The 27,449-nt window shown below is 40.1% G+C and overlaps 1 protein-coding gene across 3 annotated transcripts; it reads left to right on the top strand.

Annotated features, from left to right (window-relative positions):
• Positions 1 to 262: 262 nt before the first annotated feature.
• Positions 263 to 15,347, top strand: tmem200ca (transmembrane protein 200C, genome duplicate a). Of its 3 annotated transcripts, none has more exons than XM_015353806.2 (3): positions 263 to 1,287; positions 2,335 to 2,438; positions 12,201 to 15,347. In XM_015353806.2, exon 3 carries the CDS (start codon positions 12,234 to 12,236, stop codon positions 13,869 to 13,871), a length of 1,638 nt encoding a protein of 545 aa, XP_015209292.2. In that variant the 5' UTR covers positions 263 to 1,287; positions 2,335 to 2,438; positions 12,201 to 12,233; the 3' UTR covers positions 13,872 to 15,347. The 3 variants fall into 3 exon arrangements, with proteins under 3 accessions (XP_015209292.2, XP_069047700.1, XP_006634030.2); XM_069191599.1 differs by having other exon boundaries at positions 2,281 to 2,438; XM_006633967.3 differs by lacking the exon at positions 2,335 to 2,438.
• The last annotated feature ends 12,102 nt before the right edge of the window (positions 15,348 to 27,449 follow it).

Below are 27,449 nucleotides of genomic sequence, written 5' to 3'. Positions count from 1 at the left end.
GCTATCCAAAAAAAGTAAATATTTTTTTACTAGACAAAAGGTTTTGCAAATATAAAACACTTATAGCAGTTCCATGACAGGATTGTATTTATGTTGATAGTTGATAGTAATCGTTTGGTAATTGCTCGTAAATAACGGATCTAGTTTCACGCTAAAAGTCTCTAAAAAATGCTCTTGAAACGGATGTGAACATTGCCCCCTCCCCTCCACCCCCCAGTGGAATATTGTCAAATCCCACGCAGCTGGCATGTTTATTTTCAGCTCCAGCTCTCAGATCCTGTGGAAATAATTGCGGTGATGTAGATTATGGCTTGGAAAAAAACCATGCTCTGGGAACAGTTTCGTTTAAGGCGCACTGCCTTAACGTTCTGGACGAATATCTTGCACTATGTGAACCCTGCGAAAGCAGACGGGGTGAACGCAATTTATTTCATTCTGCGATGCCTTTTTGTTTTTTTTCCAGCGAAGATGTTCATCTAACATTTTAACCAGTTGCCGACAGGTCAGAGCTGATCGCCTTGCCGTGACGTCGGTACGCACACAGGCAATGTGGCTTTTGTGCTTTTTGACATCACGGCGAGGAGGTCACGCTTGTGAAGGAACCCAGGTGATATCTTGCACAGGCTGCTGATGTGGCCGTGCAGAGTGCAGCTGCCGTGCACATCGCCGAGCGCACTTGTGTGTTTCCCACACCTGCGCTCTCCGTTTTGAACCTCGGTTTTCTCGCAGGCGGGGGAGCTGCTCGTCTAGATGCGGACAGAGGAAGGGGCTGGTTACTATACTAAAAGGATAGTTAAGAAGGCAATTATTCACATCCTGCAGCCGTTTCAGCCTGTCACTGCTGTGGTATCATAGCAACAGCGGGGATTCAGGGTAATATCGGCAATATCACCATCACCCCTGTCTGCCAGCTGAAAACTCACCATTACAAACTGCACAGACCTCTGGCTGCAACTCCGAGGAAACCGGGAAGGCGCGCGTTGAGCCCACAGACATCCACGGAAGACTCGGGAATCCGGACAATGCGCGTCCACCAATGGAAACTACAACTTTCCATTATTCACTAGAGGTTGGATGACTTCTGCAATCTAGTCCAGCTTTACGCTTTGGCCACATTTTTTTTTTTATGGCTTGGATTATGGGGGGTCAAACACAGCGCAGAGTTTCCTTTACACGTCTGAGGTGTCCACACTGGAAGGCAGAAACTTTTTGCTGATTGCGAAAGCCCCGGGAATATCTGTTTCCCCCCCTCTCCCTGGCGTCGTTACATTTCGTGCGTCTTCCCTGGTAAGTTTGGTCGTTTGCTGTCCATGTAAATGCTGCCATTTTAAAGATTAATGGAGACTGGCGGATCTCGGGGGTCTTCGGCTTTAAGACTAGTTTCAACGACTGGCAGCTGATGAAGCCTAAGAAAACAAATTACCGCTGTATCCCTTTATTTTTGTATTACATTCTTCAACAAAACGGGGGCTGTTTTGAAAGAGTAAATGGATTGGCAACACCTATATCTACAAAGTCAGTTGAACACATGACGGTATGCGATTCGCGCAACTGAGTAGCTTATTTCTTTAATTAGTGCTTTAAGAAGAAAGCTCGGTGATACAGTAGGTGTGTACAAAGGGCTTTGTATAAATGCTTGGTCCAGGTGTGTAGTTTATGCGTATGATTAAGATGAAACGTTTTTCATTAAGGTATGACGAATTCATAAAAAAATATATACTTTGATAGAAACAGAGATGTAGTGGGATCAATATGTTTAAATCTTATAAACCCCCCGCACACACCTTGTCATATTTGATTAATTACTCCTAATTACTTTTTTACACCCCGCTACTCATTCTGTTTATTCTGTGCTTTTTTGGTGAATGGTGTTCGTGAGAAACGGGTGAGAAGTAGGGGTTTAAGTGTCACCTACTGTAAATGAATGCAGAGCATTTTGTGTTGTGTGAGGGGAAAAACATACAGTACATATCTTTAATCACTGCACGGTAGAAAAAAACCGCCAAGAGTAGGGCACATTTAATCTTCATTATCAATTTAGGGTCCGGCGGCAGCCTTTCTGCCTGTATTAACTGTATCATCCCTAGCGCCCAGTCATTTGTTTTTTAAGTAATCCCTATTTTGATATTTGTGCTCTTCACTGTTTAACCCTGTGCTATGAGGCTATATTCCTGTTCCACTTTGATCACCTCCAGGAGTATTTAAGATCTGATTGTGGAGTTTGAAAATATCTCTGGAGCAGCATTCGTTGTTTTTTTTTCTCCCACAATGGTTAACCAGCAAACCTCCCGCGGTGCGCCGAGAGTTACTGTGTAGTTCAGCGCTGTACCGCAGGTTACAGAAGTGACTTGCAGTTGAAGAGGTAACAGGACCGGGACCTGTTCCAGCTGCCGACTTGAGCACAGATCACTCACGGTTTCCGAAGAAAATTCAGACAAGTATGAAGCCATTTTCACAGATGTCTATCCTTTATCATTGCTACCTTTGTCTATGGGTTAAGACAATTTAGTAATAATTGTGTAAGAGTTGCCTCAATACAGATAAAATTCTACTGAAATGTACGTTGCTTTGCAGGAATATTCTATGAATTGTGCTGTGGTTACTTATCGATACAGGCAATTATTTACATACCGCAGAAAACCGAAAGAAGTATGTATTCTATTACGCTGGGAATTCTTCAATGGTTTTTTTTTGCTTTAACATATACTGTTGCTCGTAAACGTTAAATATGTTTCAGAATGTCGTGAACAGGAGTTTATAACATACAGAGCTACAGTAAGCGTTAGTTGCTTCTGAATAGAAGCTTTTCCCAATGTCTTTGATGTACTGTTAAAATGCCGTTTTTCTCTTAAAGAGCAATTGCCGTTTAGTTTTGCACTGTAATTAAATGTCCGTTATGAATGAGCACTCTAGTTTGGAAGAAAGGAAATACATTTATTCAGAGGTTGATTTCCAGAATTTCATGTTACAGCGGCTCGTAGAGTGTGGAAATTGCTGCGGTGTTTCAGGAGCAAACCAACCAGGGCTAGAGCTTTTTTTTTTCTATCCTTTAGTCAAGAGATTTGACATAAAGACCCCCCCGAAATTGAACAGGCCATTCCTCTAGAGACTGAGTCCCTAACGAGATGTGTACAATTAGGAATTAGGTATCTCCAGGGCACTGACTGGATGTTCCAAGGTTGACTCCACAAAGGGAGTTTGTGCAGTCAAGCAGTACAAAACCACCGTTCAGGTGCCTCCTGAATTATCCATTTTATATTGCAAATCAGCATTTCTGATCTTATCCACTCTGTTAGCGTGTTCCTGACCTGCTGATTAGCCCTGTCCGTGAATTGTTACCGCTGTGTGTGGTTCTAGAATTAACGCAGTCTGCCACGCTGGAGTATGTTTATTGTGACGTGTCTAATGTTCTGCATCCGCAATTTTAAATATAGCCTTGCATTTAATTATTAGTAAATTGTATCCGTTTGGATATATTCAAATTGAATGTTAGTCCTTCGAAAATAAATGAACACTGAAAACGACGTTTTTTTTTTAATTCTCCTTCCTCTGCTTCCTGTTCTGCAACATTTCTACCTTACAAATACCAGGCAAATAATGAAATAAGGAGGCTGACATCTACTTTTCAATTGTCTTTAATAGGAGACTGCACATTCTGAGGGTTTGATGAACCTCCCCCGTACCCTTAGAACATAAATCTGGAGATCATCAAAATATATGCCCTGCCCTTCACCCTTCATAGAAAACAGCTGTCGAATGTTCTTGAGCAGAGTCAGGCTGCTCAGTGAAGTGGTGTGAGCCACAGCCAGGTTTATTCTGCAACCTAAAAAGATCTGGTTGTCCATCCTGTGGAATCTTACTTGTAACTGACAGGTGCTGTTTGGTTGAAGATGAAAACCGGATTCTCTTTCCTCTTGGCTCTTGCAAAACCTAAATATTAGAAACAGACCTATGTACTTGACACATTATTTGGTCATACAGCCTGTGACATTTGACCCCTTCCGCTGAGGGGAGGTACTGTTCTTTTTTGGTCAGTTGTAATAGCAATGCAGTGCATTTAGTATGAAAATATCAGTATGTTTGTACGGTATTTTCTACAGAAGACTGGAGTGTTGTCCACCAAGAGTTCAGCACTGTGGATAGAGAGAAGCTGCTAAGAGGCCCATTCTGATGAATGCTTCCATTTGTCAACCATTCTGTAACTCAGGACTAGTACAGGTCAAGAGCTTCAACACAAGATATTTTCTGCAGTAGTGATTATACAAATGGTCTTTCAAAGTTTTCTCCATGATAAACTCGCAATGCTTTTCCATCACGGTGTACAGAAGCAACTGGTTCAGACCCCGGTCATCTAAAAGTTAACAGTGTGTAGTCGTACTGTAAGTAAAACAAGTCCTGATTCCCTGTGATTTACTGCCTGAATACCAATGTTATTGTCCAGCCAGAAGCCCAGTGAATGAAATAGAGAGAATCAATTGTAGTTGCCCACATATTTATTTTCCATTGTCATCTTTTCAGCATCTTTACAGCATATACTGTACCACAAAGGATAGTGAGTAGACTACAATGACTGCTACTGCTTTTAATTATTGGTATTATTGTTAAAGTGTTCTTAGTTGCAGGGGTAGATTAATTAAGAATTAGACTGGGCTAGTGCTGTCCACTGTGGAAAATGGTACTTAGTGATATCATTGCTTTCACTGGTACTGCATTTGTAGTTTGATCACACTTCGAATGACTTGGTTTTTGACAGATACATAAGACAGTGACCTCATTTTGCAGCCATTCTGGGACAAGTGTTGTGTTTTGTCATGTTAGTAGCTTCACCACCATAAATCTAATCTTTTAAGATCAGTATCTTCCCACTCACCTCATTCTTCATACAGCCTTGGTCTTGCTACTCCATTTAATTACAGAACATCTGAGAAGCCTGCGAGTCAGTCCTTGATGCTAATGCCCTGAATCTCTTTATCATCAGTAGTGGTGCAAAATATAAATGCTGAATCATGCTCCTGAGAGAATAATGTGTGTAATATTGGCAATGTTTCTGTTTGCTACAGGCAGGACTTAATGATTTGTCCTGCAATGCCATTTAAAATGCGTTTATAACAAGGCAAAAAGAGCGATTTTGAAAGAGGTATTCTAATTCATTTTGCACTTAATATTCTATGAGTCTGCAATAAAATCTTTCACTTTACATTTGTACTTTATTATGCACATATTTTGCTTCTTATAATAGCATTGTAGTGAAGGCATGGTTTATTAATGGGATTTACTATGAACATTGTTTAATACCTAACAGGTATGAAATGAGTGTGGTCCTAAATCTTGTATTTGATTATGTGTGAGGGGGGGTTGAGGCTGGGGATGAACACAGTGAAGTATGGAAATCTAATTTTGCTCATCATTAAAACACAGGGAGGGAAGGATTCACTCAGGCCAAGCATAGTGAAGTGCAGATAAAGCAGAACATGAAGACTGAGCACAGCGCCAAGGGCTACATTCTTATCATTCAGGGAGATAAGATTATGTTTTGTGCTAATCAGCTCACCATAAAACTCGTTGACTGTTTTTGACATTATGGTCCCTGCCTATCATTTGTAGTTAAATAACTTAACAGACCCCAGATTTCATGAGCCTTGCTGTTCACGTGTAGTTTTGAAAATACGACTTGCAGTCCCTTAAATCTTCGCTAGACAAATGAAGAATAACATCTTAAACGTACTGTAAGATCATCATGTGTTTTGTAATCCTTGGTGAATTAACAGAAAATGTTATGATTATTTTTATCGTTTTTTCATGAGCACCATCTTGTGAAGAAACCTTAGTGTCCTGGAGCTGCTGTATGTAATTTGCATCACTGGGTCAATGTCATTTTCCTCATCAGGTTAATACTGACCCAACATGGGGGCACTATAGCATGTAAGTTATTTTTATTGATGTGGGAATTCAGTGATCTTTAGCTTGAAATGACCAACACAAATACACATACATCCTAGGAAACGGGCATGATTTAAGTAGTTGAGATCATGAAGTATTTATGAGCTGCAGGACTATACAGTACATGTGAAAGCTAATTTTCATTCTTTTAAGATTTCATGCAAATGTAAGAGAAGAGGAGACTTGTATTCCAAAGCTTGTATTACAACATGAACTATTAGCCTAAAAAACAATACAGCTGAGAGCTACAGGATAACTTGCTCGGCACCTTTTACAGAAATGCTACATGCTGCTATTTGTCCTTGCCATGTGCATTTATAATAAGAAAAAACGTGTCGTCTCAAATTAAGAAAAGTGGTGGCAGAATCACACCGGTCCTGCAGCAGGGAGCTGCTGACCTTTTCAGTACCTGTGATGGCTTCAGAATACAAATGTCTTTTTCTCTTACTTCTGACTAGTCACAGAGAAGTGGGCAAGATTATTTTTTAATACGCTACAGATTGATGCTCTGTCGATGAGCCTGCAATAACGTTCTAAACACATTTTTTTGTGTATGGTTTTGAGTAGATAAAAGTGAGCAATGGTAAAAAGCTCATTGTGTTTCACAGCAACCAGGTCTGCCTTTTATTAGTTTGTGCTGCACCAAACCAGGACCTTTTGCAATATTCTGTTTCCTAGGGTGACTTTGATGAATGTTCAAAAGGCATGAAGCACCAAGCATGCTAATGGCCTTTAGCCTCATTTGTTTATAAGGTAGTATAAAAGTCAAATAAAGACTCTTCAAACAGTTTGTTGGAATATGTTTAATTCTGCTTTGTATCATGCTCGTGATCTTCATGAGAACTCAGACCTGCATGTTCTGTGCTTTCATGTCTGTTACAGCAGCGGGATCTCAGGCTCTTATCCCTGGGCTGTATGCTGACCTTAGACTAGCCTACTCTTAATACAAATCCAGAGCACTCTCTTTGCTTTCATCCCATCAAACCCCTGGATGCTCTGAGTAGTTTCCTGAGGTCAAAGCAGCTCTTGACAAGATACCCAAGGTTTTTTTTGTTGTTGTTTTTAATGGGAAGGGTCCTGTTAAAGTTTTCGTGGGTTTGTAAAAACGGCGCATTCCTGTAAACTTTACGGAAAACCTTTGTCAGGATCAGAATGAAGAGCACTTGGCCTGGATTGTTCCTCTGATGTTGGGCTAGTGGGGCTCCTGGCATTTCCTCCATCACAATTTCATGCACAGCAGACTACTCTGTGTTACTCATCTGCAGTCTCCATATCGGCTGTAGCCAAGTTCGAATAAAGGTGGCAGTAAAACCACTGTGAATATTTACGGATCCAAACATTCAGCCAAGACCGTGGGATGGCTGGAAATTGTCTTTCCTTTCAGACTGCAATTGTAATCACGTGCAGAGTTACGGTAATTGGTGATCGTTGGAAAAGCCACACATTCCCTGATGTCTCCATTTATTGTTGCACGCGAGATATCTTTACAAGTAAAGGTTTATTCCATGCTGAAAAGAGAAGAAAGAAAACGCAGCATTTCGGCTATGGAGTCTTCTTTGGGTGTGAGAAAGATGGGACAGTCAGCAAAGATAATGTAGCCTGGGAAAACAAAAGCCAGGAGAGAGGGACAGCCAAAACATTGTTCCACAGCCGAAATGTTGTGTTTTCTTTCTTCTTTTTTCCGCATGCAGTAGACCTATTTACTTGTTCCTTTGCGGCCTACGCATGCTGACGCAGCTGCCCACCTGAGCTACCTCAAATATTTGTACATGCAAATTATGTGATATGGATAATTTGAAGTGAGATGTTTTGATCAGAAAGACTAGATTGATTTTTTAGCCGACTGACACGCAAATGGCCCCCACACCATAGTGTTTTTTTTTTTGCAATTTTTAAAATACTGACTTTCATACCTACCGAAGTATTATTGTCTATTTTTTTTACCTGTACTTGTGTTCTTACAACTGGACATACTGCAGCCTCTTTTTTTTTTTGCTCGAAACAGCTACGGCACTATCTACAAAGGACACTGTGAATTCGAAATTACGCACTCCTCATATTGAAAGGTGAATGGCTCCCATTTCTGTTCAGAATTTTTCTTAATAAAGGAATGGGTATCTGGGATGATACAGCCAAGTAAATGAACATACAGTAAATAATCTCTCACTGTGGTGAATCCATTTAAATGGATTGTTCACCTGCTTTGACCTCAGTATACTTTAAGGAAACTGGAAAGAACTACAGCCGTGTTGCCATCTTGAAATGCCTTTTTCTTTCAGTATATAATTGCTGTTTTAGCCGAGTATAATTGTTCAATTCTTGTGATCTCTGTGTTTTGTCAGAGCTGCTTTAGAAATGTGTGATTTGTAAATTCAGGTCCATTAACATACATCAGCACTTGTCTTTTATTGACTCTGTACAATATTTAATTGATTTTGCTCAGTGGTAGGTTATTTAATTGTAAATGAAATTAATACACCTCACTGTAATACAATTCATTTTATCCCAGGCATTTTGCATGCAGGCTGTTAAGACACTATACCATATTTATGTGATCTACAAACTGCTTACTGAAATGCATTTTCATTATTAAAAAATGTACAATTTGGGTTTGTTTCTCAAACTAATTAAAATGCAAATTAATTAGGAAAAATATCTGTTGGAAGTGCTGTTTGTAGGCTTTACACATGAACACATTATGGTTTTTATCATCGGTAAAAGGTTGCTTTTGTAATTAATGCCAATGTTTTTGTCACTGTATATGTGCGAACAAACAAAAAGCAGCAAAGGCTGATAAATAATTCTCTTCAGGCATTCTCTACCAAATATTCAAATTTAATGGTACCGAGAGAATGTCATACAGACTAGGAAATAATTCAGCCTCTGTTGATGCAGCATGGGCTGTTAATTCTGATGACAACATTCCTTCAAGTCTAGCCTTGCTGTGTCATAAAACTCCTGATTGGTCTTTTTAATCTTTTATTTTATTTATCAGTTTTGTTGGTCAATTTACATACTGTAGATGACTTGAAGATCTATTTATGCAGTAGAACATTTAGAACAGTACAGCAGTTACAATAGTAGTGTCCTGTCTGGGATCTGAACTCACAATCCTGTGTGATAATCATGTTAAAATTGCTTACTAAGCTCTTTGTACTGTAGCTATTGTTAACTTAAATTTTAGATTAAGCATAAATGGCTTTAGTAGCATGATGGTGTATCATAATGAAGATTAATTAAGAATATTTTTTATCTTAATTTAAAAGAGGTGGTCAAGTATACTTTTTTTACATTCATATATTCAGTCACCTTTTAAAATATACAAACACCTTCTTATATATTTTTGGGCTGTATCAAAGCAGTCATGCCACCTGTTATAAGAGATATTCAGTGATAAACTTCTGCTGTGTTATAAGAATGATTGTTACATTTCAGTTTTAAATGGATATTCCTAACATTGTTTTACCTTACGTGATTTTTATGGTGTTGCTTTTGTCTATTGTTAAAAAGAAAATAAGAAATTAGTTAGAGAAAATGCAAGCCTGAGTGTTAAGCCAGTAGCTCTGAGGATATCATTCAGTCATTTTTGAAACCATCACAGGTAATTGGCATCAGCAAATTGGTACCTACATGTCTCTGTCTAAAGATGTAGTCCTTCTAATCTCAGTACTGAATGGACTTCTTCATAGTGTTCATGGGTGCCATCAGCTGCTTGTGTCAGTGTTGAGCGTTGAGTTTGATCATAATCCTCCTCTGTTCTAGACTAAAGTGCTGTGCAGAAGTATTCAGACCCTTGCTATGGGAGTACTTTGGGGAAATTACAAAAGGATGCATTAACATTTTTTACTTGGCCACTCAGAGACATTCAGTATCTTACTCTAAAGCCACTCCACTATAGCCGTGGCCTTGTGCTGTAGGTCTTTGTCCTGCAGCAGGTCAAACGTTTGTCACAGCTTTAGGTCTGAAGTAGATTTTCATCTATGATTTTCCAGTACGTTGCTCCATCTATGCTCCCATCTGTCCGGCCAAGTTTCCTAACCCCTGCAGAACACGGCTACCATCTTGCTTGACAGCAGAGATTTTGTTGCCTGACTGATGTAGTGTGTTGGGCTTGCATCAGTTGTAAAGCTTTGCATCTAGACCCAAGCGTGCCAGTTTTGTCTTGTGTTCACACAAACCCTTTTGCCACTTGTTTGCTGCATCGCTCCAAGCTTTGTTGCAAACTCCGTGCAGGATCTGAGAAGGGTTGTTCCCCTCTGCCATGTGGAGAGATGGGGACTTTTAACTCATGGACATTTCCTCCTGTCTCAGCCCTTGAACTCTACCGCTCTTTAAAAGTCACTGTTGGCCTCATGGTGGCGCCTCTAAACACTTCCTCCTTGTCTGCCTGGTAAGGTAAGATGGGCAGCCTGATCTACGCTGTGTCTGGGTGCCTGCTGCTTCTTATTCAACTTCACCAGGCTCAAAGAGACATTAGCCATGCTTACGTTGTTTTTATACCCTTCCCTTTACCCTTTATACTACAGTACTTTATCCCTGAGTTGTTATGAAAGCTCCTTGGTCCTCATAGTTGAGTCTTTGCTTGCAGTTCACTGCCTGACTGAGGGACCTCATAAACATACTGTAGGCGTATTTATTCTGAAATCACATGAACCGCTGTTATTGCACGCATTGCAGACAGAGGCCACTTATCTATTTGTGTGGCTTGTTAAGGTCATTTTGTGTACCAAAAATTAGGTTAGTCACAGTAAAGGTACTGAATACCTACACAAGCATGACTTTTTTTTTTGTTTTTTTTTTCATTAACATTAATCATCTATTTACTCTTTTGTTTTGTTTTTTTGCTTTGAATGTGTGGAGTAGGTTATGTACAGTATACAACACATTTTAACTGCTACTTCAAAGTGTCATATCTGCAATCATTAAAAGCAATAAAATGTGAAAACTGTGCAGAGGTAGGAATACTTTTACAAGGCACTCTGTGTATGGCATTCCTTTCACATTTCAAATAGATCTGGCTGCTTTTCCTTAAACTCTTTCTCTAGGCAAAAGTGTTCTTCTTATACTGTATCTTAATGACACACCATTCTTAATGACCTCTGCAGCATTTGTATAACCTTAATCAACCTTACCTTCCCGAGATTTAAATTCGAAACACCTTCATCCCTGTGAGTCTTAGTGAACTGAATTAAGCAACCATTCTTAAAGGACTAACTGATGTTATCTTAGTTTTTCTGTCATTTCACCTCACTTTTTGTTCCATACCTTATTAAGTGTTTTCTGTGCAGTTACGATACAATAATACTTTCTTTTCTGATTTCTCAGTAGTTTATTTTGCAACCAAGCAACTATGTTTTACACATACAGAGACTTGCAAAAGTATGCAAACAGTACAAATAAACATTACATTAAAATGAAATATAATATTACATAAAAGACATCACCCCTTGCATCGTCATTGCAACACCACTGTGTTATGTCTGCACTGAAGGACTCTAAATGTGAAAGCATCACTTGGTATTCCTCATGCAGAACATGCAAGGCATCAGAGGGGATACTAACACACAGTCTCCACACACTCTTATAATGTCAACAGTTTGAAAGTTCTGCTCAAGTGACTGCCCCACTAACCTAGAACACATCCTTAAGTGTCTGGACATCTTAGCCTTTTCTCTGTAACTTCTTTTTACTGCAACTTTATTTCTGTGCAGGCTTCTCATTGAAAAGCCCAAAGGGAAGTATGTTAGACAGGTGCCATTAAAAAATGTTAACGTCCTCTTCTTTCCTTCTGCCTGTTAACTTTCATGGACATGATTATCTCCAAAAGTGTGTGTATATCATTGGAACATGCAGTATGTCCACAATAAAAAAATGTCAAGAAGTTATAATTCGATTGGGATACAATCTCTTGCAATCGTCTTCCAATGCTGCCCCCTTTATTGAATTGCAAGTGATGTGTGAATATTTGTTTAAAGTCAGTTTTTTTAATCAAAACATGAATGAATACTTTTGCAAGGCACTGTATGTAAACCTTTAATGTAAACGGAGGGAAATGTACAGTAATTATACAACAAGGAAACAATAGAACTTGTGTTATGTAAGACAGATATACCTATAAAATCCGATATTTACATGCTCTTATAAGGACTTTGTGTTGTTGAATTCATTTAAAATGATGCTAAAGCACAACTGTTATGAAGAGGATATTGCAGAAACCTGGAATATAACTGAGCTCTTCTGTCCCCCTGTTTTATTCCTAGGATGAGTGACTGTTCAGCCATCAAACCGTGATCATGATAGCAACTGGAGGTCTGCTTCGGATTTCAGCCAGAAGACAGGATTCTCTCCGATCCAAAAATCGCGCGCAGAACAAGAGGAAAAGGAAACCAAAGAAGAAAAGAAAGAATGATGTTGTTGTGGTCAAGGGCAAATTGAAGCTGTGTTCTGTCTCTGGGCTGATTGCCGCCATTGGAATATTAGTGTTGCTTGTAGGAATAGCCATGGCTATAATGGGTTACTGGCCCAGGAACAGTCCAGTTTATCAAGATGTCCGACAGTCGAAAAACTCACCAAATAACAGAAAGACAGTATTGGAGTCAAATAATCAGACAAGCAATAGACATATTTACCAAACGGACAGAGATTCGCTGAAAAACAATCATTCTAACAGCACCTCTGTGGACACTTCTTCATCTTTAGGCTTTTTTGCTGAATTTCTGGAGAGGTATTTGTATTCGGACAAGTTGAAGGTCTTTGGCCCGCTGATCATGGGCATTGGCATTTTCCTTTTCATTTGTGCCAATGCTGTCCTTCATGAGAACAGAGACAAAAAGACGAAAATTATCAACCTGAGGGACATTTACTCAACAGTCATAGATATTCACAGTTTACGGACTAAAGACTGCACACCACTTAATGGCTTTGTCAACTACGTGCAGTCAAGGAGTGTGGACGTGAAGTCTGGTGGATCTTATAGCGCTGCCATGCTAGCCAAGAGCTCATGGCCTTCTACAGTTTCTGCGGCAGTCAAGCAACAAGATCAGGGTGAAAGCATTCAAGCAGTGAGGCGGCACTCGGGAGCCAGACAACAGACTGTTTCTAGAGAGGGGCAGAGCTTTACAGACACGGTCTACAGTATATACAGGGAACAAACCAGGACAACTGAAAGGGCACCCGTGGCAAAAAAGTGGGAGACAAGATCGATTGTTACTTCTTCCATCAATGCTTTTACCCTCCCAGTGATCAAGCTTAACAACTGTGTGTTAGAGGAAAACAGCGCTAAGCCACCAGAGAGCACAGACTCAAAAGACCTGAAAAGCAAAGCAGTCGTTTGTGACTTGGAAGAGACTGATGTGAGCAGTGCCAACAGTGGTAACACTGAAACCAAGGTGGAGACCTCAAAGACCAACGTGTTTTCCCCGGAAGAATCGGCAGCCATTCACAAGAGCACAAGTAGCTTGCAAGGGGCTCAGCGGACCTCTCCACAGGGCTCACAGGTCCAGTTGCTCCCTCCGTCTCCCAGCCGGAGGGGAATGGGATCCCACCTTTCCCTCAGCGCCCTTTCCGATTACTCGAAGTCTGTAGACCTCGGTGATTGTCCGTCGAGAGCTGATGACCAGAAGGGGGAAAGATGTAGGCGCCTAAGCTGCCCCCGTCTGGAACGGTCGAACAGTAAGGGTTACATAAAACTTGGAGAAGCTGGAGGAGAGTCCTTTGAATCTTCTGATCCTGTTGCCTCCCGCAGTGGAGTCTCTAAGGAAGCAGACAGACAGGAGGGGAGCGATACAGATCCAGATCTCCAAGAGAGTTCTGATGAGCCCCCAAAAGGGATAACCAGGCAATATACAAACAAGGAGAAACTTCTAATGATCTCCAAGTCAGGCGCTTCCCTGAGCTTGGACAATGAAGATCTTGAAAGCACGGGTGTTTGAGAAGATTCATGACGATTATTAGCACCGTCTTTTTTTAAAAAAAAACAATCTTATACTCCTATAGGTGGTGAATGAATACTCCTGTTGGCGGTTTAGTCATAACCCAAAGAATCTCAGAATGTTGCATTTATTTACATTTACAATTTACTGTAGAAGACTCAAAGCAAAAAAAAAACTGAAAAAAGACAAAAACGTTATGGTTATGTTGAGTTGTGACTGTATGTCTCAAAAATAATGAGTATATATTAACAGTAACAACTACAAAATGAAAATCTAGTTTATAAAGTAAGGCAATCCAGTTAGGGATTGCAGTCTCTAAAATAATTTCCAAACTTTCTTTTCAGTGTTACAACAGGCAGTTTTTCCTTCTGTCTGAGCAACACTGGTCTCAAGTAAGCAATATTATTCGTAACACATTCTAACTGCCTGTGAAAAATATGTATTTTTGTCAACACAAGTATAACAGTTATTTCATACTTCAAATTGTATACGTACTTGTCAGTTTCATTTTATTTTAAACATGCCTGAATTGCTTGTCTAGAAATGTATCTATATAATGAGACACTGTTACGAAATTGTAATTTTTGGAAATTTAAGGTTTGTAGTGCTATATTGAATTACCAGTCTTGAAAAGTCTGTGTTCTGTACTAGTCCCCTTAGAAGCAAAAGATCAGGGACGTTCTGCACTCCGTATTGACATAATTAATATAACTACAGAATAATATATCATTGCTAACATCAAATATACAAAGTATTGTTTCAGTCTGTTAAGTCACTATAGTACTGATACAATCATAAAACTAATGACCTGTTAATTCAGTATTAAAGCTTCCAACATTAATCTTCATTGGAATTTGAAAATTAATTTTAAGATTTTACCTTTTACACAAACGATAACAGCATTTTCAAAGGCTCTGACAAAAATGAAACAGATTTACAGCAGATTTCATCCAGTACAAATGTTTATGCATAATGTTCTGAGAATATGAATGTGATGAATTTTTGAACAGTTGTAAATGTGTGACTAAATACATCTGTTCTTTCATAGTACTTGCAAGAGACTATCACAGAAGCTGTCGATAATAGATTGGGAAACATGTACCAACATCACGTTCTGAATTACAGTATATACAGTACATGGAAAAATAATGCAAATTAAAAAGCATCCTAGAATTTGCAGAAATAACATTTAAGGGGATTTGTTTGGCTCTGTCTGTACTGTTGGATGTTGCATTCTTCTGAATTACAGTGGGATGTTTGCCTCGGTACAGTATGTGATACAATCATTGTTGCACTATAAAATAAGAGGTAGCAAACATTCAGTAAAAGCAACATGCCTAGAGATATTTGCAAGGTTGAGTCACGCCTTCACTTCTGAGAGGACTCCAGTGCAGTGCAGCCTAAACCCAACTATTTCTACAAACTGGTTGGTGAACTGTAGGCAGTCTGATACAAATTAAAATGACATTAGTGACACTGTGATTGTGATTTACTTGATATGTACAGAAGTTGCAAGGTCCCAAGTTTTAGGTCTGAGAGATTTGTAACTACAGTATCAGTGTGCATTTATCACTGACATCCTTCTACAGGCATCCATCTGAACTGCTGTGATCAAAAGCAATCTTGGACACCTATGTTAGCTCTTGCAGTAGATACCTTTCCTTGCACAAGCCATGCACCATCTATCCCTTGCTATAGGGCAGGGACTAAGGCCTAGTGTACTATCATGAGATCTCTCTCTGTCCTGCGTAATTGTTTTATTCCCAAGATCGTGCTGCGGAAAGGTGACCTGGTGATGTCTTGGAGGATGTACACATGAAGCATTCTTCTCTTCTAGGCCAATGCAAGGCTTTGTTCTGGTTAGGTTCGATAATAATAAGATATGATTATTGTAAGGTATTGGTAAAGGTATTATTAAGGTATATTACATATCACAAATTGGAGAACTGATAGCTTGTAAGCTAAATAAGCTTGGTAGCATCTAAATCAGAAAACAAAAATGCATATGAACGGTTGACCAGACCTTTTGCTTTTGTGTTGGAATATCTGATCCCCTTTCACTGATGCTAAGCAAATGAACGAACAGTTACTACTTTGCTACTTAGAAATATAAGTAAATGTCTTTAAATCAAATTTTTAATTTAATAATTATAATGATTTAGTTTCCAACATGATGAAATCAGCACTGTATTCACTTGAGATTTTCTTTTGAGAACAAAGAAAGTAAACACTTGTTTTGACTGTGGAAGGCATGCGCGGAAGGTTGCCAGAGGAGTCGAGAGGGATCCTGTGCAGAGTAGGGTGCCGTATCAAAAGCCAGTCCGAGATTTCAAAAGCCAAAGGGAGAACACAAGAATGCCGTTCCGAAACACTATCCCGAGTCGAAAGCCAAGGTTCAGTAAATCCAAGAGTCCAAAAGCCAGTAAATGTGAGACCAAAACAGCAAGCCGGAAACGTAATCCAGAAAACGAGGTCAAAGAGATCTCTGTGCCGAAAACTAGGAGAAACGAGACAAACGATGAATAGCCCAGTACCAGGAGAGAGCTTTCAAAATACTGAGCCAAGAGTGAATGACTAGAGCGTCCTAAACTAGAGAAGAGCTGAGGGTGTTGTTGATTAAACGGGACAAGTGAGTGGTCACTGGAAAGAGTGGAAAGGACTATGCCTTCTTAAAGGGGCCGTACGAGAAACCAGAAGAAACAATTAGCTCCTACAGTTATGATGGAGGCTTTATAAAGTGATGTGAAAAAGTAAGTACACTTAAAGATTACTTAAGATTCTATGGTTTTACATATTAAGATATATCTGACCTTCACGTAGGCCTCACGGTAGATAAATATAATCTCGTGATAAATAACACACAAATTTTAATTTGTCATTATTTATTAAACAAAAAAATCAGCCGACATTCAGAAGCCTTGTGTGAAAAAGTAAGTGCATCCTTACTGCTTCTATATCCCCTAAGAAGGTAATTAAAATCAGGTGCTGCTAGACAAGTGCACATGAATAGTTGATCACCAGGAAGTGCTTCCACCTGTATCTAAAATCAGATACTTTGTCAGGTTGGTCTGGAGCATTCAGGCTTGTGGTAACACATCATGCCTGCGTCAAATGATATCTGTGATGGTCTCGGAAAAAGAATCGTTGCTGCTCATCAGTCTGGAAAGGGTTATAAAACCATTTCAAAACCATCTGGAGGCCATCATTCCACAGTAAGAAAGATCATTTACAAATGGACAAAGTTCAAGATGCTACCTAGGAGTGGGCATCCCAGCAAATTCACCCCAAGATCAGTCTATGAGGCTTCTAGAGACCGCAAAGAACCCCAAAGCTACATCCAGGGATCTACAGACCACTGGCAACATGGTAAACATTAGAGATCATGATTCTACCACGAGGAAACAACTGAACAAGAACGGTTTTCCTGGAAGGGCAGCCAGGAGGAAACCCCTTCTCTCCAAAAAGAACATTGCTTAGGTTTGCAAAACAGCAGCTGCATGAACCACAGGACTTCTGGAACAATGTGCAGACCGAAGTGCAGGTGTTTAGCTGTAATGCAGAACAAAATGTTTGCCAAAAACCAAACACCGCGTATCACCACAAGAACCCCGTACCAGCCATCAAACACGGAGGTGGAGGGGTGGCGATTTGAACTTGCTTTTCAGCCGCAGGACCTGAGCACCTCACAGTCATTGAGCTCACCATGAGTCCCTGTCTATACCAGCACATTCTAGAGGAAAATGTGAGACCATCTGTCCAACAGCCATAGCTTAGCTAAAAGTGAATCATGCAACAGGACAAAATACAACATGCCACTAACTCTACGACTGAATGTCTGAAAAAGAAAAGAATCGGGATTTTGGAATGGCCGAGTCAACCCCATTGAGATGCCGTGGCAGGACCTAAAGAGCTCCTCGTGGAGCTGAAGGACTTCTGTAAGGAGCAGTGGGCCAGAATTCCTCCAGGCAATGTGAGATACTGATGTACTCTTACAGGAAACTTTCACTTCACCCTGTTGCTGTTGGGTTCCACCACACATTACTGAATCACAGGGTGCACTTACTTTTTCACACAAGGCTAAAGAATGCTGTCACACGAGGTTAGATTGATCTACTGTTGGGACTAGAAGAAAGTCTGATATATCTTGATACAGTATGTAAATCCACTGAATCATAAGGGGGTGGACTTTTTCACAACACTATAAAGCATAGAAGTGAAATTGATCACTGATTAAATATTAATTTAGAATGTAACATTAAAGAAAGAGCTATAAAAGTGAAATATTTAAATGTTTTCCAGCACTTTGTGTGCCTTCCCAAACAGTACGTGCTTGAAGCTCTCAGTGTGGTGCCAACAGGAAGAATGAATATCTCATCATCTTGAAATAGATATCAAGCCACAAAACCTCTTTTAAATAAAATAAAGCCTTTAACACCTCTAAAAAACAACACTGATGACTGCCTTTTTTACTATTTTGTAACAGCTTGTGGCTCAATTGTAGCAAATCAGTTTCAGTTTTTTTTTAAACTTAACATATTTCCAGATTTAAGGGAGCTAAAAACAGAAGTTTGCTCATGAAGTAAATTAGAACAGATGGAACATTTGCCGAGCATCAGAAGAATTACTCTATGCATGCAAAATTTTAGAAAGATACGAGTATACGTCCAACTGTTCTCTCCACAGCTTTATCCAATACAGGGTTGTGCAGAGAAGCAGGAGACTAACCTGGCAAGTAACAGGCACAAGGTGGGAGCCACACTGGACAGGACGCCAGTTCATCGTAGGGCATAGATAGACACAAATGCACATTCACACTCATAACAGAGCCAATGTTTTACAGATGCCAAACAACTTACCAACTTGTCTTTGGCCTGTAGGACGAAACCCCCAGGAACACAGGGAGAACATAATGTACATGCAGACAGCACCCCAGGAAATGTGGCTGTGAGGCAGTAATGCTAACTGCTGCACCACCCTGATGCCCATGAAGTATGTAGATGTTGGATATTGATGAGATGTTTTAGTCGTTATTTTAATTTATTGATCCATCTTGACTACTGTGATACCCTGGAATAATTTTTCGGTGTCAACGAGAGTGTTGATTGGATATCAAGCCTGTGGAAAATCAAGAAAGAAAACAGGAAACTATTCCTTTCATCCACAGGAGAACCATGTTTTGTTGCCATTAGTGCTTTGGAGTAACACCCCAGGTGGACTCACTAGCAGTGGAGTTAAGTTCTCTCGAACAGTGAATCGGGGTACTGTGTTGATCAACCTAAATAGGTCGGTGTTGGTGATGCAGTGATGCAGACTGTGTACAGACCAGTCAAGGGGCAGTTCCAATCTGCAGACTGTATTCCTTCCAACAATAAATCATCACACACCACTAGCCTGTGACTCACAGTAAAGCCACAGCTCATCAACCCTGTCTCAGACAGATATTAATTGGCATTTTGCATGTCATGTCTGCTCAGTTAAATAACAGTGGTCCTGCTACAAAAAAGAAAGTCATGTTTCTGATATAAATAACTTGCTTTACATGTTGCAGTTACACGTGATTCACTTCTTATGATGCTCAGTATATACTGTACAAACTTTTATTTACTTTGTTAAAGTATAATTTAATCTTTAGTTATTCTCTCTTATTGTCAGCATTAAGTCTACTAATTGTCTCAATGTGTAATAACGTAACATAGGAAAACCATTTGTCACTTGTCATTAACGGTTGTCATTGATCCTTGAAGCTGATGAAGTGTAAATTTGCCTTTAAGGTGACAAATGTCGTGTCAATTCCTACTTAAATTTAAATATAAGTTACATTCATGCGCTTAATGCATACAATCCATATCAAATTACAGAGTGAGGCATACACAATTTTTAAAACTTTGAATAACCTGAATGCTCAGACTGAAGAACGGTAGGGTAAGCCCCAGTAAATGTCAGCAAAAACTAAAGATTAACTGGAATCTGGATTCACAGTATTCATCAGTTTCAGATCAAATACCAAAATGAATATACAACTAGCAGATTACAGAGGTACCTGGAGTACGGATTGTAAATCTGCTTTGAAGTCCACATTTCATTTTATGTTAACTTTATTAGTTTTTTAGGTAAGCAAATGTATATACTGATGGAAAAAAGAAATGCAACACCTCCTCCTCCACACTCTGGCCCTCCCATCTGGGTGGAACAGGCTGAAGAGGGACTCATCTGTGAAGAGGACCTGATGCCACTGCTGACGAGTCCATCGCAGCCTCTGTCTGGCCCAAGCCAGCTGGGTGTGAGGTCTAGGAGCTGTGAGCAGAGGGCCTCTGACAGGTCGCCTTGCTCTAAGGCCAACAGCACGGAGCCTCACTGTCCGGTCATTGATGCGGGCATTGTGTCTGCTGGCAGGTTCAGCCGCAGTACGGGTGGCAGATCTGAAATGATCTCTCAGATGGACCAGTCTGATGTGTCGGTCCTGCTCTGGTGTGGTCATTCGAGGGCAACCGGATCTTGGACGGTCATCTGTCTTGCCGGTCTGCTGAAGCCTTCTCTGCAGTCTCCAATACAGGCTGGGTCTCCTTCTGGATTTTGCTACAGGCAAGAGCCTAATCAATGGCTCATTCATTCATTTTAGTTTTCTACATTTGTTTTCAGCTCTTAAAATGTCAAACGGATTTTGTACCAACTCTGTTCCCATCTCTGAGTTTCTGGACTGTCCACATTCTGCATCTGAACCTCTGCATAAGGAAAGTATGGATGTAAGAATAATAATGCTCATGACGGAAGGTTGTACCGCTGATCACCTAGTAAGAGCTGTTTCATCAAAAATAATTGCAAACGAGTTGAGGTGGATAAAGTTCTGTGTGCAGTACACTTGAAGCAGGGTATTTTTAACACTCGGGACTGAGAAGAAGAGCCAAGTTCAATAAAAATCTAAACAAGCAAACAGCTCAATAAGTCATCAATTAGCACTGGAGATGTGGAGCTCAGATGGAATAGAAACACTGCAGAGAGTGTTCTTCCAAGTCCAGGGCCAGGCATCACTGCATTAGAGGCATCTACAGTTTAGAATGCATTAGTGACAAGCAGTCTCAAATGGCTTTCTGTTTGCCGGATGCATTAGTGAGAAACTCATACAGATATCATGCCCTGTGGTGTTACTGTCATCACAGGAAGCTAGCTAAATCGAGGAGGCGGTGATGTGTGTAAGAGTAAAGATATGTCATTCAGTAGAGTCCCGATTTTCCGACCTAAGCGGGACCGATAGTACTGTATGTCAGATAATTGAAAATGTCGGATGTTGGACAATACAGAAACAGAGTAGACAAATCATAGATTAATGGAATAATAAGTATAAGTACAAAATCTGGTTTATTAATCTACTATAATACTAAAATAAGTACAATACAGTTTCCTGTATTGTAACTATTGTTAGTAATTATTTTTAAAAATGGGTTATTGGAATCTGTTTCCCAGATGCGTTTCTCTTCCTTGGGGCAAGATCTGGCCAGCTTCTCAGTAACATGCCATCGGTAGCAGTTGCCTCCTCTTGTTGTTCAACGTGCCGCTTCGAAAATACAGGAGGAAAATTAATCATCACGAGCGCGAAGTCAGCAAGCGAAGCTCCGTCAATGGTAGTCATGCGTCATACGGCAGTATGTGACACACGGAGAGACAGAGCAGCATCGGACTGGGCAAAATATTGTAACGAAACGGCGACATACTGTACATGGTGTCTCTCTACACCATCATTCCCCACAGTGACGGTCTTACAGCCCTCAAGCACATGCCAGACAAACGCACAGTGCTTGATTCACCCACCCACACTCTAGTGCGTCTTGCCGAACTGGTTCTCACGCTCAATGCCGTCTCATTTAATAACCTTTTTTATCAGCAGGTTAGTGGAGTCACCATGGGCACCAGGATGGGACCCAGCTATGCCAATCTGTTTGTCGGCTGGGTAGAAGAATGTTTCTTTGCTTCCTATACTGGCTTTATCCCTGACCTCTACAAGCGATACATCGATGACTGCGGTGCTGCTACATGCTCTCATGACCAGCTAGAGCACTTCCTGCATCAATTTACTAACTCTCACCTGTCCCTCAAATATACAGTTGACATAACTTCCACCACTCTTCCATTTCTAGACATAAATGTATTTGTTAACCATCCACTACTCTCATCCTCGGTCTATGACAAACCGACAGATTCACTCAACTATCTCCTGCACAGCTCTTTTCATCCCACTCACACCAAAAACTCTCTCCCTTTTTCACAGTTCCTCAGGCTACGTCGACTCCACAGTGATGATGTGGATTTCCAGAACCAAGCGCTCAAAATGTATTCTTTATTCATCAACAGAGGATACCCCACCCATGTTATCGATAGGGCCCTCACCCGAGCCAAAAACAGCCCTCGGATCATCAACTTGACCAGGAACTCTCGGTCTCGCAACCTCATTCCTTTGGTGCTTCCCTTCCACTCCAACACACTTTCTATCCCCTGGACCATTATTAACAGCTACTCCATTTTACAGGGCGATCCTCCATCGGTACCCTTTTTTCTAACCACCCAACCATCTCATAACGCCAACCACCCAATCTACGTAAACTTCTGGTTCACAGCCCCCTTGACCCCACCAGGCACCTTCCCCTGCAACAGAACTCGCTGTGTCACCTGCAAATACATATCTAACAACACGCTCATTCAGGGCCCCTCAGGTCAATGCTGGATCACCCAGACAACATCCTGTTCCTCCAGCAACCTTATTTACTGTATCTCCTGCAAACATGCCCAGCTATCTAGATTGGGGAAACCGGAAGACTAGGAGACCGCTTCAGAAATCTGTTATGGCGGTTAAGATTAAAGATTTTTCCAAGCCCATAGTTTCTCATTTCACCTCAGACGGCCACGATCACACTGATCTCTCTGTCTCTGTTCTTAAAGGAGGGTTTCTCAACTCCCACAGCAGAAAGACAACAGAAACTAAACTCATCCTGAAACTAGGTTCACACCTTCCCCCTTCTCTCAATTACAGTTCAATTTAAGATGCTTTATTAGCATGACCGATGGGTATAATCAGTGTTTCCAAATCAAATACAACTAATAAAATTAACATGGAACAAAACAAAAAAATAAAAGTAAAATAAAATGACCAACTCAATGACCGACTGTAATGTTCTCTATTCTCATGCAGGTTTTGACTTCACACCTTTCTTCACCCTTCTGCACTTTGCATTTCCTGAGTGGCCTCTCCTCCCCTCTCCCAGTTTTTGTTCTTCTGTGCTGTTTAATCTTTGCTGTCTGCCCTGTCTTTCTCACACCTGAAGAAGGCTTCACAGCAGAAACGTTGTGTTTTCTCTCTTCTCTTTTCAGCAGGGAATAAACCTGTTACTTGTTCCTTTGCAGACTACGCATGCTGACGCAGCTCCCCACCTGACATACAGGTTGTATGAGCCTATTGCAGCGCAGTGACGGCACCACCTTCCCCTGCGCATAACAGGGATGTTGACCGCCCGGGCTGAAGCCCACCGGCAAGCCCATCGCGATGAGGGACGAACTGGGGCTGGAGCAGCGAGGGCACAAGCCCAAGAACCCGAATTCATTACAATATTATGCACCCATAGTGTACAGTATATACTGTACGCTATGGTGATTGGCCACGTCAGATAAAATGGAAAGTCAGATAAGGGAAGGTCCGATAATTGCGGCTCTACTGTATTATCTTCAGACTTGACTTCATAACTGCAAATAGAAAATTAAACTTTAAGGAAAGCACAAAAAATAAACAAATTGAACTAAAGGATTAAAGTGAACAAGGAAGCAACATGTTGTCAGTTCAGTATATTTACAATACTTAATTTAAATTTATATGTATTTAGACCAACGTGTTTCAGTTCTCTAGTTGCATGCATAAAGAATAATTACTTTATGCATAAATGTCTCTACATCTTGGTACAATAAGATGCACATAATAATTACTCTTTATACATTTCTTTTCAGAAAAAGATCAACAGCTCCTGAGAAAAAACATTTAAATTGAGAGTTAATGCCACTATTACAAACCAATTTGATGGCTTAATGAAACCTGACAGATTCTTGCCTCTCTAAATCCTGACTGCTGGCAGGGAAAAGTAAAGCAAACTTGATACAAACGCTGTAATGTTCTCTGCTATAAAGTCAGAATGTCAAGATCAAGCTCCGTTATTTTCAACAGACAAGGGAATAAAAAAACTTTCAATCTGTGATATGTTCTACTCTCACTTCTGAACATTTATCTATTTGCTATCAAACAGAATGTGTCAAGGATTCAGTGAATTAAAAGTCTGATTGGTCTCTTAACATTTATTCACCTTGTCTACAAAGCATAAGAATACAAGGTTATTCAGCATTGTTTTGTTCACATATGCTGTCTTTTTTCAAGAAATTCAAGAATTACTAACTCCCAAACAGGCTGAATGGCTTCCTTATTTGTAACCTTTCGAATGTACTAAATTTAGATGAGGCCATGAGAATTGTAAGACCATTCAGTGGAAATTTTCTTATTGGGTTGCACGTTGAAGATTTTCCATGCTAGATCCTGAATGCATTCCTGGCGGAACCGTGTTTGAAAAATACTTGCTTGCCTCCCAGGGATCACTGTTCAATATTCACCTGCAGAGCGCTGAATATACAGAAAATTTCAATTTTCCGTGAAAATTCTTATTAACTTAAATTCTTCCTAACTTACTTTAAGTTGGTATAGTCAGTAGGATTCAGTTACTGAGCAGTAAACATGGATGCAAGAATACCAAACAGGAGGGAAGAAAATACACATATCTGTTATGAGCTGTAATATCACATTTATGAAAAATGAGACGTTGGTACTACTGCTGTTAAAACAATATCAAAAAATATATGAGGAAAAGAAATGCGATAGCTGATGATGATGTTGTACTTTAATGAAGAGGCTCTTTTGCATCCGATAGCCACTGAACATTGCTGCATTTCTTTCTATATGGATACAAATGGGTACACTTTAAAAGCATTTGGAAAAGGTATCATATAAAATATAATATCTAAAGAATGAAACCGGGTGAAGGTGTTGAACGGAAGTCCAGGAGAGGTAAAGTTGTAATCTCACCTGCTGCGCACAACTCAATTTTCTAGCCCCCCCTACTCCATCTTCACCCTTGCAGCAGCTCCCTGGCTCATTCCTCACAAGTGACGTTCACTTGGCCGGCTCAGGAAATGAGAGTCCTGGCTGTAAGGTCAGGTTTGCCAGACCCCCCCATGAACATAATTATGGCTGGGGCTGTCATTTCCTCTGCCAGGAGAGATAATTCCAATACTGAGTACTCTATGCCTTTATATTCGTCATCTCGTTTCATTGTAATTTGACAGAAATACCGAAATATCTCCTTGCATTTAATAACATTTTAAGTGTACACCCACTCCCCGGGTTACGTAAGAGTTGGGTTTTTATGTAACCTGAATCTTACATACAGCATAGGCAACCCTTTTTTAGCTGTTACACGAACACATATAGAGAATTACCACTCATGATACTGCACCAGTCCTGTCTGTGTCAGTGAGAAGACCTGCAGGCTCACCACGGTTTACTGTCCTTTAATACAGTCGTTACAGGTGTGTGTTGATCTCTGAGGAGAAGTGGGAGCGAGAGAGAGAGCAGAAGCAGAGGAACTCCCCCCTTTATACAGGAGAAGAAAAATGACATAACGATGAAGGAAAGCATTTTAAAACCCTATAATTAGAATAATTAAACACTAAACATTGAATATGCTTAATACGCACGTGCTTCAATAATTAAACCCAGAAAATACACAGTAAATAATTAAAAAGCATCACTTGAATGTTTCCCTGGCGTGTGGAGGAGTATAAGAGAATATGCGAACGATGATATGGCACAACACCTTAGACTTCCTCCACAAAAACAAGAACGCAATGACTGAACTCAGTGGACATAGAGTCACCTCGTTTTCACGTACGCCTCTTTTGTTTTGAAGCACATGTACTACCAGCAAATATGAAAGGGAAATAAGGGGGAAAGCACACTGGGAATAGGAACTAGCATGGCAAGGGATTGGGATTATTTGTGTAACTTTATGAACAAATGTTACAACCATCCTGGTTCCAGAACAAACTTCAACTCCTTCAACTGTAACACGAGGTCTGGGTCCTCCTCTTTTTCAGAACACAGTTGCCAGTGATACACGTTTCAAGACTTCGCCTTTTCCACTGCTCCTTCGCTCTCTGCATCATGAAAACACACCTTCTCTCAAATCATCCTGTCCAGAAATGGAATTGCTTCAATATCCTGCTGTATTCGATTAAAAACATTTTCTCAGTTTCTCAACATCCCAGCTTTACACTCATCACAAAGATGGAGATTTTGTTTTCTATTCAATCGCCCAGGTCCTGAATTGCATTCAAATCCTAAACTGCTACCATTCTGCCTAGGGACACAGCAGACGCAATGGTCTATTTTCATTACAACCTTCAGGTCTGATTTCTGGAGGCAAGCTACAGTAATGTACTACTACACACAGCTACACAACTACATACAGTCGTTGCAAGTAAGCATTCTCCTTTGGCTTTCACCCTTCAATACTGTACCTGTGCTTGTTGTTCACAATACAATAACACGGAACACTTCACTTGATTGCAATAATTAATATGCATCAAAATACAGTCACTGTGACATATGTCCGATTAGGGAGGCTGCATCAATAGGTTATGTGCATTCGGAAAAGTAAAAGAGGAAAATATTTCATGGTGGAGCTTTCTTACAGTTCTGTGGGAGATAGAGGGAGAGAGCAACATAGAGAGTAGAATATGAAGCTTTGTGAGTACAGGGAGCAGACAGACCAAGAATGGAATAAAGAAGATGATGATGGGAGTTCAAGCTAGCAAACTGTGGAATGTTAAATTATTTAGTCATTAAAATTAAAATACAACTTGCAAATAAACGGATTAAAGATCTACCGTGATTTTTTCAACAATCACAGTGAAACCCTGCAGAAATTGTTAACCTGCCCTTGATGTTTTCAGCCAGCACTTACCGCAGTTGAGAGTCTTTCTCAGCCCTGCAATCTCAGGAGAAGGGTAACACTGTCTCTAGAAGATTATGCTGCTACATTTTCTTAACACATTGAAGCAACAACATACAATATTTGATTTATTAGGAGTTTGATGCAAATCCCCGTTTTCATATAACATTGTTAATAAATAAGAATTTGACAAAGTGTAATTTTAATATTAAAATAAATATAATAAATATTAAGAAATTATGTAATACATAACCATATTATCCACAACAGAGTACTAAGGACAAGGTTTTAGTGCAAAGATTTGATGCAACTCTGGCAATAAAATTTTCACAAAAGCAATGTGCCTGTAAGACTCTCTGCAATTACTGCTAACGGTAGCACAATGAGATAGGAAAGATTAAATGGAAAAGGAAATATACCATTTTTACATTCTTATGCAGCCTTACTATTTAGAGTATGAATATTTTACAATATTATGCTTGAATACATTAAAAGTATCCCACAATAAATACAAGGGTTTTACAAATTCAGTCCTATACACTCA

This window comes from Lepisosteus oculatus, chromosome 6 (assembly GCF_040954835.1).
Source record: "Lepisosteus oculatus isolate fLepOcu1 chromosome 6, fLepOcu1.hap2, whole genome shotgun sequence".
Taxonomy (NCBI): domain Eukaryota; kingdom Metazoa; phylum Chordata; class Actinopteri; order Semionotiformes; family Lepisosteidae; genus Lepisosteus; species Lepisosteus oculatus.
Note: the sequence above shows the minus strand (reverse complement) of the source record. Positions and strands in the feature narration are given on the sequence as shown.

Coding starts and splice junctions, on each gene's coding strand:
- tmem200ca (XM_006633967.3), top strand. CDS start 12,234: ATGATAGCAACTGGAGGTCTGCTTCGGATTTCAGCCAGAAGACAGGAT.